Genomic DNA, 13,740 nt, shown 5'->3' on the forward strand with positions numbered 1-13,740 from the left:
GCTGTCCTCTTAGTGCCCCAATGCAGTCTTGATGCCGAAGGTTACTGAAATTTATATGTTTTTTCAGAATATACTATAGTCTGTTTCCTACGATAAGGACAATGGAAATAACAGTGATCTGCTTTTTCGTCGTAGAAAAATTCAGCCGTATACTTGGCACATTCTAACAGTGCCTTGCCAAGATATACTGCATCCGGATCATGGTCATATAAATCATCAATCATGATCAGGAAGGTTTATCTAATTCTGCTCATTCAAATGATTTGAAAATGCTGCTTTGCAAACAAATTATGTTGTGGGGCATTGACTAGCTCATTAAAGCACTCCTGCATTATCACATATTCTAATTTAAAATAAGATATAATTACTTAGAAGCCAGAGTATACAAGAGAAGGGGAAAACACCCGTGAATGATGTTTCTGATAAATGAAACTTGACTAGGACCATATAACCTATTTTCAGAGTAGATACTAGGATAGGACTGTCTCTGTTGCCATCCTCTTTTCAAAGTGGAAGAGATCCCCACAGCTAATTTTTCTTTCAAGCAGAGGTTAATTTTCAAAATGTCTTGCAATAAAAACCTGCTTTAACAGAGGCTATACTATTATGTTCCTTTACAAGGTGATCCACCACACAATCTAGCATTTGGAGTTCATAAAATTCAAAAAGGATTGTAAGCATTATCTGTATCATTCAAGTCCTGTTGATAATCATGATGATACACTAACAAGAATCTGCTTGGCAGCCACTCGACATAACATATGCAAAGGTGTTCCCCAGGTCTAAACTATGCTCCGGAACAGCAAACCAAGTAGCCATAAAATACTCATGCCATAGCAAAGGCCTCACCGAGAACTAGCTAACTTCTGAAACAGCAATCAAGCTTCCATCAATAATTGATCTTGCTCAAACTGCTAAACAAATCATGTAGCTAAACAGAGAAATGATCAAACTGTAATAATTGTGGATTATTTCCATATTAATGTCCATTTACTAATAAGCCAAGAAGCTAGAAGGCCAAAAACATTGCCTTTCAGTGAGATTTAAATTGTAGATTGACATAATTTATCTTTTAGAACTCCAAGTTGTCATTTAACAAACAAAAAAATATTTAAGATCATACAAGACTGGAGCCTGTGGACAAAAGTCTAGAAACTCTGCACATGATTAATCAGAACACTACAAAAAATAGAAACTAAAAGACTCTTAATAAAGAAGCACTTTACATGGAATAACAATATGATTTCCAGCAAAATAGTCTAAAATTCAAATAAAATTGGACAATCGTAAAACCAAACGAAGGGGCACATGCCATGTTATCAGAATGTAACTCCTAGCAACATGCTCACGTATTGATAAGTTTAACTGCAGATGTGATATGACACAATGAAATAGAACAAAGTTTCTTAGCATCAATCCTTCTTATGTCAAGTTTGATGCGAGAACAGGTTTCAAGGATACTGGAGAGATTCCCAAATTTAAGGGGGCAGCAGAGGGAATGACAACCCATAAAATATAACATTTAGAAGATACGTGAAAACTATTTCAAAACTGAAATATACACATCGAAACATCCAATTAACCAATTGTTGAAAGTAGAAACAAGTGAATCAGTAATTTTCTCCTTATTAAGAAAAATGAAAATACAATGAAGCATCAGATATATGAAAGTCATGAAGTTATGAAATCTCATTTTTGGAGTCAGAAATCAATTGGATGGTGAAATCTCAAAAGGCTTGTGGTGAAGGGCATTTTCATGGTGATTGAAAGCAATTTTCAAAAAATTTGATATTGTTTTTAAAATTTTGCAGGCTGGTTTTTTCCTCGTAAACGCATGAATTTATAGGACTGCGACTGCAAAATCTAGCAGGCCTAGTGCAAAGTCTCACTGGGCAAGTCTAGGTCTTATGGCAACAAAGAGATTAGGCACCACTGTAACCTCAGCAGCTTGCCTCCTATTGTTTTGTGGTCGGATGTTATCCCCACAAAGGACGCTTCCCTAACAAGACTTAGAGATTAGATATCTAGGCCCTAGGGTTCCAAACCAAATGGCTCTCTAAGGAGCTTGCAAATAGATTACCTAGAAATGTCTTCAATGAATCAAGGCTCAAGGGTGATAGGAATCTAATGGTTATGGGAGAAGGTACTGGCAAAGCCTTGTAGGCCAAGATAAGAGTTAAAAATATTCAAGTACACTTTCCACCGACCCCAATAAACTAAAGAAAAACTATAAATGATGAGATCGACCAAGGATTGAAGGCTATTAGAGCGGTAAACAAGGGATAGGTCAACTTTAGGTTTTTAATGGTTTAAAATAAATAGAACAACAACATAACCCCTAGACGTTAGCCCTAAATTTGAGGCGAAAACATGCAATAAATACTAAATTTTGCTTCTCAAATAATAATAAATGCAATTTCCACCTAAAGGACAATAACATATAGGAACAAAAATGATATTAAACACAAAATTATAGCAAACCCTAACCCTAGTTATCAAAAAATAAAGCAAATAGAGATTTTATAAGGTGATCCCACAACTAGACTAGTGCCTCTACTCAATTGGGCAATGGAGTCAACAAAGGCAAGGTCAATGCTAGAAGGACTTTGATGAAGAGGGTGGAAGACTAAACAGCTTCTCTTAGAAACTATAGCGACTTCTTCTAGTAGGTGATTTAAGATCAAATAATGTGTGCAACAAGTTCCTTTGATGGATTCTTGAATGACAAATTTTGTGTAACATGTAGAAACGAGATTTCATGAAAGATTTTTCACTTTTTAATATGGTACAATATAAACCTTAATTCAGAAAATAACATGCAAAATGGAAGAAAATGGCAATAATCTTACACCATTCAATCAAGAATCGCTTCATCAATCCAAAGATGCTCTCTCCATGCAAAAATATCTCTCGCAAGACAATTCACTCCATCAATTATCCATTGCGTCCAAGAGAAGACAACTACTGCGCACTCAAGAGAAGAGAAGAGAAGAGAGTGTGTGTGATGATGATCCAATGCAAATGACTTCCCTCTATTTATATGATGGCAATCAAGTCATTTTTCATTGATTTACAGCAAAAAAGCCCAAAATTTTGCTTGAAGCATTCAACTAGGCTAATAGGTCACAAGGCATCCTAAAGATAGCCTTACAAATGATAAATCATAAATAAAATGTCATAAATCCTCCACATGTGGGAGGAAAGGCTCTCCAACATGACATCATCCTCTAAAAACTAGCATCTCCATCAAGTGACCAATTAGGTCTAGGAGTTCTCCTCACTCCAAGGGACATCATCAAAGTGCATGGATACATCTCCAAGTGACATCTCCTCCACCAAGATATCATCAAGAAGGCTTACGTGGCCCTCCTAAGGCATGCATGGGTGAGATGGCAACCATAGGATCAACGTTTGGCATCAAAACAAGGTATGCCAACCCTCCCAAACCATCTCAAGTGGTATCCATCATCATCTAGGCTTTGGAACATGGAAACATCTTGGGTCCATCTAGGGACATGTTCAATCAAGCCAACGCCTCGGCTTCTTGCCTCGACATTTCAGCGTCTGGAGGTGTAGCAACAAACATACAACCATGTGGAGACTCCTCAAAGCCCAACGCTCATCTCAAAAGGGGCAAACTTGGGGCTACAATATGTGCTCTCAAAGTTAGGCTAGACATCCTTTCTATTGTGTTGGAAAGGTGCCAAGCCATCCTTCAAGGGATCTCTATTGCAAGTGTGATGAGCCACCTAAACTATACTCTCAAGATCAAGTGAGATCAACATCATTAGGGAAAAAGCATTAAAGCATCATAATGGACCATATTCATTGTTACGGGCACAAAAATACTTCACACAAACCTTGCCTTTAAATGTCTTTCTAACTCGTAATTTGTAAGCAAGTTACCACACGTGTTAAAGATGATTATCTAGTTAGCCCTATTAGGTGCTTCCAACCCATAAGGGAAAGGACATTTCATAGGTAGACCCATCAATCCATAGATGCATGTGATAACTATGGTCAAGGAATGGGAAAAAATTCAAGGAAGATGGCCATAGCCATGGTACCAACTGAAGGAGGTCCAACATCTTTGGGTATAACGATGACAAGAGGGAGAAATCATGGAGGCATGAATTACCCCTTTCTTTGGCCTGCTTTTCCCACCCCTTTAGTGCACCTTTTACTTTAATGATTTGTCTTTCTTTCTTGCATAGCTTAGGTGACCTCGCTTACTTAATGCTTTTCCAATACCCCTTAAGGATGGAGTAGTTTATCGCTCATCAAGGATGGAATATTCATAAGTTCATTTATTTAGATAAAGCATGGAATGCTTAGGAATTGGGTAAAGGCTAATGAGGGGGATAAAGCTCGTGCTAGGCTTTTGCCCACCTGCTTATTCAATGTCCCGGTGATCATTGCATTTTTCATTTTCTTTCTTTTCTGGCTTCATATGCTTTTATCTTTCTTTCAACTACATCAACCTCTTCGGGAAAGGTTTTTGGGCCCTGCGTTAGAGATGTGGATATAGGGTGTTAATCCCAATGACCAATGACAATCATCCCAGAGAATGGAAGTGTTTGTAAGGGAGAAATAGGAGGTGGTAAGTGTGGATTGTCTTGGGCATGCTATATCAATCAATGCCTCCTATTCGTGCCCCTCCTAACAATGGAAGAAAAGAATCACAGGGGAGGTCACATTGGACTAGGGTCAACAAATAAACTCCCAAGTGAAGTATGGAAACAAGGGTACAATCAAGCGCAGTTAATCATACAGCTTGGCTTATGCTCCAAACATTAAATGAAAGCACATGATTACGGAAATAGTTAGTGTACCTTCTAATAGATGACCCACCGTCCTTCAAGAAGTATGCTAGATGGGAGAGAGCACTAACTGGAGTAGAGTTGGAGAGTTCTAAAGTAAAGCTATATGTGGATGTGGATCATCATAGGGCTGCTGGCTGGTTGGCTGACTAACAAGGAGAATTTTTCTCCTAGGGGTTACCCACTTTTGGTGGGTAGCAAGGATCAAAAAGGATTGTGATGTTAAAAGAGAGAAACTTTGTTTGTGCCTGTTGGAATGACCTGGAGGTTAGATGCAATGCAATTTTTGCAATAAAACCATGAATGGGTTTATAAACCATTTGAAATACAATTTAACACAAACCTCTGCATGAGGTTAGAGGCTGCCAAATGTACCTAACTAGATTAAGCATCAGGCATTTGTCAATCATGCTAATGGAGCTATAAGACAAAGAGAAAAGAACTGAAATTGAAATTGGACAAGATTCTTCTTCTACATCCAGTCCACCACCTCCTGTTGACATTACTACTTCTCACACTCAAGTCTCATACAGCTCCTCCTCTTCAATCTTAAATCTCAAAAACCAGCCCCTCCTAAACCTAATGGTGGTGTCTATACATAAGCTATATTTGGTTTTGCACAGACCTGCTTTATAATACTGACCCACTTTATAACTCTATTAGATCCACATACTAGGAGGCATTGGTTGATGTTATTTCCATTAGTGGCTAGAATTCTAAAGGTCATGGTCCTAAAGCTCCAACAGGTAGGATTTCTACAGAGGTTGTCCAAGAAGTAGGCAAAATCCTTGTTGAGCATTGTTGTTGGAGGAAAACAGGGTTGCAATATTACATTTGACATTTAATGGGTGGAGAGAGAAAAAATAGCACATTATTGTCTCTTGTACCAGCAGAACAAATGTTCCGTAAATCTTCCCATGCGTCCAACCATGTAAAGCTTTATTGGAGGTGAGGGAGAACCATGTTATCTAAATTGTAACAGGCCGTGCTTCAAACCATGTGGCTATTAGCAGACTTCTAATGGCAAGAAAGCCCACTATGTTTTTGACCCCTTGTGCAGACCATTGTTGAGACTCTATACCTCATCTTAGAGGACATTTATAAACTTACTTAGCTCAAATCTGCTGTGAGTAATAAAACATCCATAACAAAACACATATACAATGATGGCTGTGTCCTCAACTTAACGAAACACACAGGCCAAGGAGCTTGTCCATCTTGCCATCAACCAATTTTCCATTTATTCCGTCTATTGCCATCTTGAGATGAACTTGAAAAAAATGTGCGTAGGGGAGAGTCGAGTCAAAATATAGCAAGTCAACAATAGGAATTTAAGTTGTAACACTTGCTTTCAATGATGGTTTTTGGAGGGATGTGCAGGAGGTGATTAAGATTCCAAGGGCGGTGGATGGAGGAAAATAACCTACATGTATATATATGAGATTGTGGATGGGCCCAAGGAGGCTATTCAAAGAACATATGGAGCAAAGAGGATAAATACGTGCCTCTTTGAGATATCATTGGCACCAAGTAACAGTGTCAATTCCATAGATCCGTTTATGCTGCTAGGGCACAATATTAACCCAACCTTCTTTTCTGGTCAGCTCTTTTTTCTTTCAAAGGTGATGAGAAGCCAATTCCACTGCATTTCAAGAATGTTGATGTGACAACCCAGACTTCAATCCATCCGCAACTCTGGAAGTAAAAGAAAGTTGAGGGAATTTTGAGTAAGATATGGAGTATTGCACCCAATGATTTCAAATATTATGTTTGGCACCAGGGCCATCTCCAATCTCATTAGCACCAATCTTTTTTGTTTCAAATTTGATACCTAATCGATTTGTCTTTTTCAGATTTGGCATATGGGAAATCTGTAATTCAAGTCTACATACTAAAACATAGTTTTCTTTATTTTTTTAACTTTTAATGTTGCTTTAAAAGTTTAACCTTGTTTGACAGTATCACATGATTGACTGTATCTAAATTCCTATCCATGTTTGTATCCACATAACCTGCACCTTAGCATTTGAAGGTGGAATCTCAAGCAACAAACATTTACTTTAGACAATAAGATGGTTCAGCAAGAATTATGTTTAACAATCTTATAGTCTTACAGATCTTATAGTCTTATAGTCCTTGATCAAATGTAACATCTTACCTACTTCCAAGTAAACAACACACTTGCACACAAACCTATAGAACATAATTTCCATGGTACAGTTAATCAATAAGATCAATTATATTTTTGTCAACAAAAGCATGCATTTTAAATAAATATATTATTCCAAATTTAAATTTTCAGCCAAAATCCATAATAACGAACTTTCTTAATAAGCTATGGGCCTTATCAATCTAGTCCATACCTTTGCATAGTACTTTTTCTCCGCCTAAATATCAAGTGTGACATTATTCTAAAATCAGTGCAGTCAAGGTTCTCAAGAAGAGTGCCTAACAGGCAAATGCATTCAAGTGAGTCTATTGCCTGGGATGCTGCATCTACGACTCCCAAGATATTCATGTCCAGCACTGGGATCATCTTCATAGATGAATCTAATATCATTAGCACCAACCATTTATATGTCAAATTTAACGTCTGAATGATTTGTCTCATTTCAGAGTTGGTATATGACTCATAAATCATGAGAAACCTATAATTTCAGTTGCCATATTTAAGATAGTTTTCTTTGATGTTGACAATTAAAACGGTTTTGTAGCCTTGTATATGACTCATAAATCATGAGAAATCTATAATTTCAGTTGCCATATTTAAGATAGTTTTCTTTGATGTTGACAATTAAAACGGTTTTGTAGCCTTGTATGGTGGTATATCACAAGAAATTATGATTTGTTGCAATATTCTTTATCCATATCTATATCGATCTATCCTTTACCTTGGTCTTTGAAGGTAGAATCGAAAGCAATAGACACCGACTTGGAATCAGAGTTGCAAACATCCCAATTTTATAGCGAAAAAAATCACGAAATCGCGATTTTTTGGCCTAGCCAATGTTTGCTATTTTTTACCAATATTTTGGTGGTATCTTAATTTTGCCAATGTTTGCCAGTTTTTACTGATATTTTCTTGATTTTTACAATTTTTTCGTTTTCCGGACCCTTGCTGATTTTATCTCGATGCCAATGTTTGCAACATTGGTTTGAATTTGAAACAATAACAGATGATTCAGCATGGTGCATGTTTAATGATGTTATAGCATTCAAATGGATTGGAATAAGTGACAAGAACCTCAAGCAAATTTTAAAGATACTATTCTACAGTGATTTGGGACAAAAGTTGGCCTGTTTCACCATACTTCTCAGGCAGCTCTATCCAAAGGCTCACTAGAATGCACTTGCCAAAAGACGGAATAACAGTTGTGCACTTGAACCTGTAACAAATAATTGTCATCACAAAGTTACAGAAACATGTGCATGTCTCCCTCACATATTGATATACTGTTATACATAAACATGCCCTTTTAATTAAATATTTCTCTGAAGAGAAAGATATCATATATTTTTCCAACCTCGATCTCTTGGCAATAATCCATACTTCGAAAGACAAATGTATTGAATTACAAACTCTTACTTGTAGAGTTGCAGCATGTTGTAGGTCTTGTCAAGCCAGCCCAGGGTACTTTTATAGGCTAAATATTAAGCATGATAAAAGTTTGAAGATCGGCTCTGTCAGGGCTCTTGAGAAGAGTGGTAAACAGGCAAATACATGGGAAAATAGATGGATATATAAATTATATGGTTTTTCATTAGATAGTACGTGCAAAGTGTTCGCCCAAGGATTTTATTTCTTATTATTTGAACTACTTGCCAAAAAAAATTCCTCGTAGTTTTCTCCACCTTTCCTACCACATAATATTCCAGTTTAATACACTCCCTGCAAAATACAATAATCTATCTTGGACTAAGCCACCTGATATCGTCTCAAAGTGTTAATAAAATAAGCAAAAACCAAATTCCCAGTGACAGAATGAAAAAGTTTCCATCAATAATTAGTTGCCTGTTGGAACTTGGATCTCTGACTGAACTTTTAAAACATATATGTTGTATATGTTTGTAGAGATATAGAAACGCATATTAAATAATTAACTTTATTAGCTTTTGACCAAGAAAAAACCTTATAACGATTAAAATGACATTAGCACTTGAAATATGTTAGTTTTCTGTGGCTGCATCTTGAATTTATCAGGTCCTGAATGGTGATGTAGTCCTGTATCACAGTGTCCTGAAGTATCAAGCAGAATGCAAACCCAAGTTACAACGGCAAAAGGAAAATAACACCACAAACCCCCAGTCTAGTCCAGGTTATGAAGAGCGAGGTGTACTAACTAGCTAGTCAAGTCAAATCTTCCAAAGGATCCAAGACTATATAGTAATATACTACTTGTGTAGATGCTGGAACAGACCTATTGGCATGGAGACTGCCAAATGCAAATTCAAGATGCCTAAAACTGTAGTTGTGTTGATTTATGTAATCTGTAAGTCCTGTTCCTGAGTTGAATTGGTTAAGTGTATTTATTGGTTGAGTGTTTATAGTATCTAGCTGCAAATAAGCTGTTCTATTCCAACCAAACAAAACTTTTATCCTCGAAATATTTATGCCAAACTCAAATTCTATTCACCTCCTATATTATAAATTACACTAAAAGAATAGAGGCTTCATGGTGTTGAAGTTAAAAGATCAGTGACAGTATAAACAAAACCCATATTGAATCTCTTCACATTGCTTGAAATGAGCAAGCAGCATACACTAAAGAAATATAACCAAAAGTGGCCGTACCGATAAGAATGGGCAAAATATGCCAGCCACTTGCCTCAAAAGAACCTCATTGAATTTACCCATACAGTGTCTGCTATAAACAACCACCCTTCAAGATATCCACACCTGCCTTTGCAATGAGTAATTCTCTTGTTTACTACCAGCTCCTTTTGATGGATATGAGGCAAATCCTTTCTTGCTTAGGCTAATTTTTTATGTACCACAGTTAGTGCTACAGACAACAACCCGTCCTCTGTGTATTCATCCTAGTCTTTGCACCAAAAGTAGCTTTTCCATCTTGAGTGCTCACACCTTTTGAATCCTCAGAATGGACTTCCTTCTCACTGAATACTCGATGTATTTCTTGCAGAATTATTTGCAATGCCTTATCAACATTTGTAGCTTTAAATGCTGATGTCTCCATAAACAGTAGACCTTCCTTCTCAGCAAACTTCTGAGCATCTTCTGTTGATACACTGCGTAAATGTTGTAAATCAGATTTGTTTCCTATTAGCATAATTACTGGGTTGGAATTAGCATGGTCCCTAAGTTCCTTCAGCCATTTGCCCACATTTTCAAAGGTTCGACGCCTGGTGATATCATAAACTAGCACAGCCCCAGCAACCCCACGATAACAGGATTTCGTGAATGAAGCATATCGCTCCAAACCACAAGTATCCCATATCTGGGCTGCTATGGTCTTCCCTTTGTCCTGCAAGGAATATTACAAAGGAAAATAAGTACTACAAACTGAACTTAACAAAATCTCCAATGTAGCAAGGGCAAAATTTTCAATCCCAGAAAGCATTACAGTACTGTAGCCCGTAAATTTGGGCCCCTATAATTTTCCGTTGATTCAAAAAAAAAAGAAAAAGCTTATAAGTGCCTAAAACCAATCATAACTACATAATCTTTAATAGTAGAAAAGCAAGAGTGTAATATCAAGGACGGAATATAAAATGTCAAAGCCCAATTAAAAATTAACAAACAATCACTTAAACTTTTTTCATTCCAGGTCCAATTTCGTATTGGAACGATCGTCAAGAAATGAGGAAGACCCAAAGTTAGAAACAAAGATTATTACCACCATGATAAATTATGTTGAGTTTGTCAGATGTGTTAAAGGGTTAAATCTTTTTGTAAGAGGTACTTGGCTACCAAGTTGGGACCTTAATATACTTCTTCCTATAGAAATTGTCAAAGCCAAATGAAAATTAACAAACAATCATTATAACTTTTTTCATTCAACGTCAAATTTCATATCGGAACGATCAGGAAGAGATAAGGAAAACCCAAACATAGAAACAAAGATAATTGCCACTATGATAAATTACTTTGGGTTTGTCTGATATGTTATAGGGTGAAATATTTATTGTAAGAGGTATTTGTTACAACAACGAGAGTGAGGCATCTCAACTGAGAAGTTCAGGGACAGTGATATAAATTACCCCATAAAATTTAATCTTGAATAAGTGGCTCCTCATCGCACAGTCAATAAAATAGATTGGAACATTTTTCTGTTTAATTACATTCTAAAGGCATAAACATTTAATGAATTGTTCCATCTCCGATATGATTGTGAATTCGAGCCATTAATCATGATTACTTGAAAATACTCTTCATAGCGCTCTGTTATACTAATAATAACAGATTCGGAAGGTTGTTCACGGTGGTATTCCTAATTTTAAAGATGCAATGTCAGAGTACTCAATTTTCCAACAGACACGAATGGTTGGCAAAAAAAGCTGGGCTGGTTTCCCTGGGCTCTGTCTCAACCTGAACAGAAGTGTCTTTCCGAGCTTCCAACTCGTCTCCTGGGCAATATTAATGGCCTTCTGCTTATTCTGATTTTGAAAGGCACTTCTGTTCAGGTTGAGACAGAACCCCGGGAAACCGACCCAACTTTCTCCGCCAACCATTCATGTCTGTTGGAAAAAGATGCAATGACTGCGTACTCATTTTTCCAACAGAAATGAATGGTTGCCAACGAAAAATGACTACGCCGTCATTGCATCTTGAAAATTAGGAATACCACCATGAACAACCTGCCGACCCTGTTATTATTAATATAACAGAGCGCTATGAAGAGTATTTTCAAGATGCAATGACAGTGTACTCATTTTTCCAACAGATATGAATGGTTGGCAAAGAAAGTTGGGTTAATGTCCCTGGGCTCTGTCTCAATCTGAACAGTAGTGCCTTCCAACAGCAGAAGAAACATAAGGCCATTTAAATTTGCCTAGGAAATGAGTTGGTCAGGCTCTGAAGCTATACAGATAAAGCAAATCCAAAAGTGCATTGCTCTTCAGTTTCACACAGTTTCAGTTTGTCAGGTATCTCTACTGTTTCAATCAGATACCTTTTTAAACAGAGAGAGAAGTAGAAAGCCTCAGAGAACAGCTTCTGACATAATCACTTGGCGATATTTATGATATTTCTGCTTTTAAGAGGATCAAATACTCCTGATGTCTTAGACCGAACTTAACCGTTGCAGCAAATGGGCACCTTGCAAAAATGACAATTTCGGCAGAAGCTTTGTAATCTATCATCGGTAGTGACAGTCACAATCTTCTTTCAGTAGCCGCTCTAACCAGGTTAGCCATTATTAGGATCTCACGTGTGGAGGGCTTATCCGTGCTAGATTCTAATGCTTTGGCGCCTATGCTCTCAGCTATTGGATTACAGTTACAACCTCAACTAATGGTGCCAAGCAATAAACGAAGTGTATAACTTCGAATAGGGATAAATGACAAATTTGTTCATTAAGCAGAGCTTGCATTATTTCTTTTATACCTCTTCAGATCCATGCTTAAACATGGCTTCTTCTTCTGCCCTATTCATTGCAACCAGTTTGGGGGTCACCTTAGATTGCACATATATAGGCTATTCCCAGTTGGAGATCAGATTAACTTCTGAAATTTCGATGGTGGTAAGTGGATCAGAAGCTTTAGGTCTTAAAATGGTGATCGCGGAACTCTAGAATCAAATTTTATGACTCCCTCTAACAAATAGATACCAAAATTGGAATTCTGAGGTCAATATCATTCATTTATGAGGCAGTGCACTTCTATTTCAATATGTATCGTAATGGGTATTTTAAAATTAGTACCTGAATGGTGTAAATCGCGAATTCAACGCCAACAGTGGGCTTACACTGATGGGAGAAATAGTTGCGAGTCAATCTGGAGATGATGTTGGACTTACCCACGCTGGAGTCCCCTGTGAACATCACTTTGAATAAATAATCATACTCTTCATTGCATCTGCGTTCCATTTAAAAGCAAAGCAGTATTATTATTAATATTCGTATTCCCTACTGCGCACCACCACTCTGCTGCTCCTGTCTGATACACTACTAACCAGCCTGCAAATTGGGGATTCGGATTCGCATCGCAATAGTCCTCTATCCCAAAAGTGGTGAAATCATAGTTATTGTGCTGCTGCTGCTTCTTATGATGAGCGAACAATAAGGGGAATGAGGTGGTGGAGGAGTGATGAGGCGGCCATTGTTCTGCCATTTGTCCTCGCAATCAACGGGAAGCTGCAGAGCCACCTTGCTGTTCCATTCGCCATTGCCCCTCTCTCCTTCCCTCCTTGCCTACCCAGCTCCCTAATACCTAAAACACAAACGCTAGGTATCCCCAACAGTAATGATGCAATGTACTCATCACCACCTACCTGACCAGAAAACGCTTTGCATTGGATTCTACTTCTATATTTTAAACTTCCGTTGCGTCTCAATTCTCTGGCAAGACTCATATGTACTTTAAATAATTCCAAAGTTAAAGTGCATATTGCCGAGCCCCATTTTTTAAATTGTTTAATAATAACCCACATTCCCCCGAAAGGTATATGTTCATCGCACTGACTGATTTTTGTCACGTCGTTTACTGGTCCGAACCGGGTATCACCGCGAAAAGAATCGCTTCCCCAAAAAGGTATGTGATCGTCTTTATTGTTTGTACGAGTCCTTGTGCTACCTGTCTATTGTCCACACGCAGTTGACGCTCCATGTTTTTTCTCCATTCTGTATTTTATCTTTTCCCTGATACCAACGAGTAATTTTTACTGGTTGGATTCCGACTAGATTGAATTTTCAGAGGAGATTTTGACATGAGAATGACTTTTTTTTTCAAACAGCGTTGTTAC

General features: G+C 37.5%; 1 protein-coding gene across 2 annotated transcripts; it reads right to left on the minus strand.

Moving 5' to 3' along the window:
- Nucleotides 1–501: 501 nt before the first annotated feature.
- On the minus strand, nucleotides 502–13,353 carry LOC149169267 (ras-related protein RABA2a-like). Of its 2 annotated transcripts, XM_089428622.1 has the most exons (4): nucleotides 12,952–13,353; nucleotides 12,701–12,810; nucleotides 9,613–10,303; nucleotides 502–866 (listed from the first exon to the last, which is right to left on the minus strand). In XM_089428622.1, exons 1-3 carry the CDS (start codon nucleotides 12,980–12,982, stop codon nucleotides 9,824–9,826), a joined length of 621 nt encoding a protein of 206 aa, XP_089284748.1. In that variant the 5' UTR covers nucleotides 12,983–13,353; the 3' UTR covers nucleotides 502–866; nucleotides 9,613–9,823. The 2 variants fall into 2 exon arrangements, with proteins under 2 accessions (XP_089284748.1, XP_089284747.1); XM_089428621.1 differs by having other exon boundaries at nucleotides 12,701–13,348.
- Between the last annotated feature and the right edge of the window lie 387 nt (nucleotides 13,354–13,740).

Source organism: Pinus tabuliformis, chromosome 4_2 (genome assembly GCF_031772625.1).
Source record: "Pinus tabuliformis cultivar Carrire ecotype Pingquan chromosome 4_2, CPIR1, whole genome shotgun sequence".
NCBI lineage: Eukaryota > Viridiplantae > Streptophyta > Pinopsida > Pinales > Pinaceae > Pinus > Pinus tabuliformis.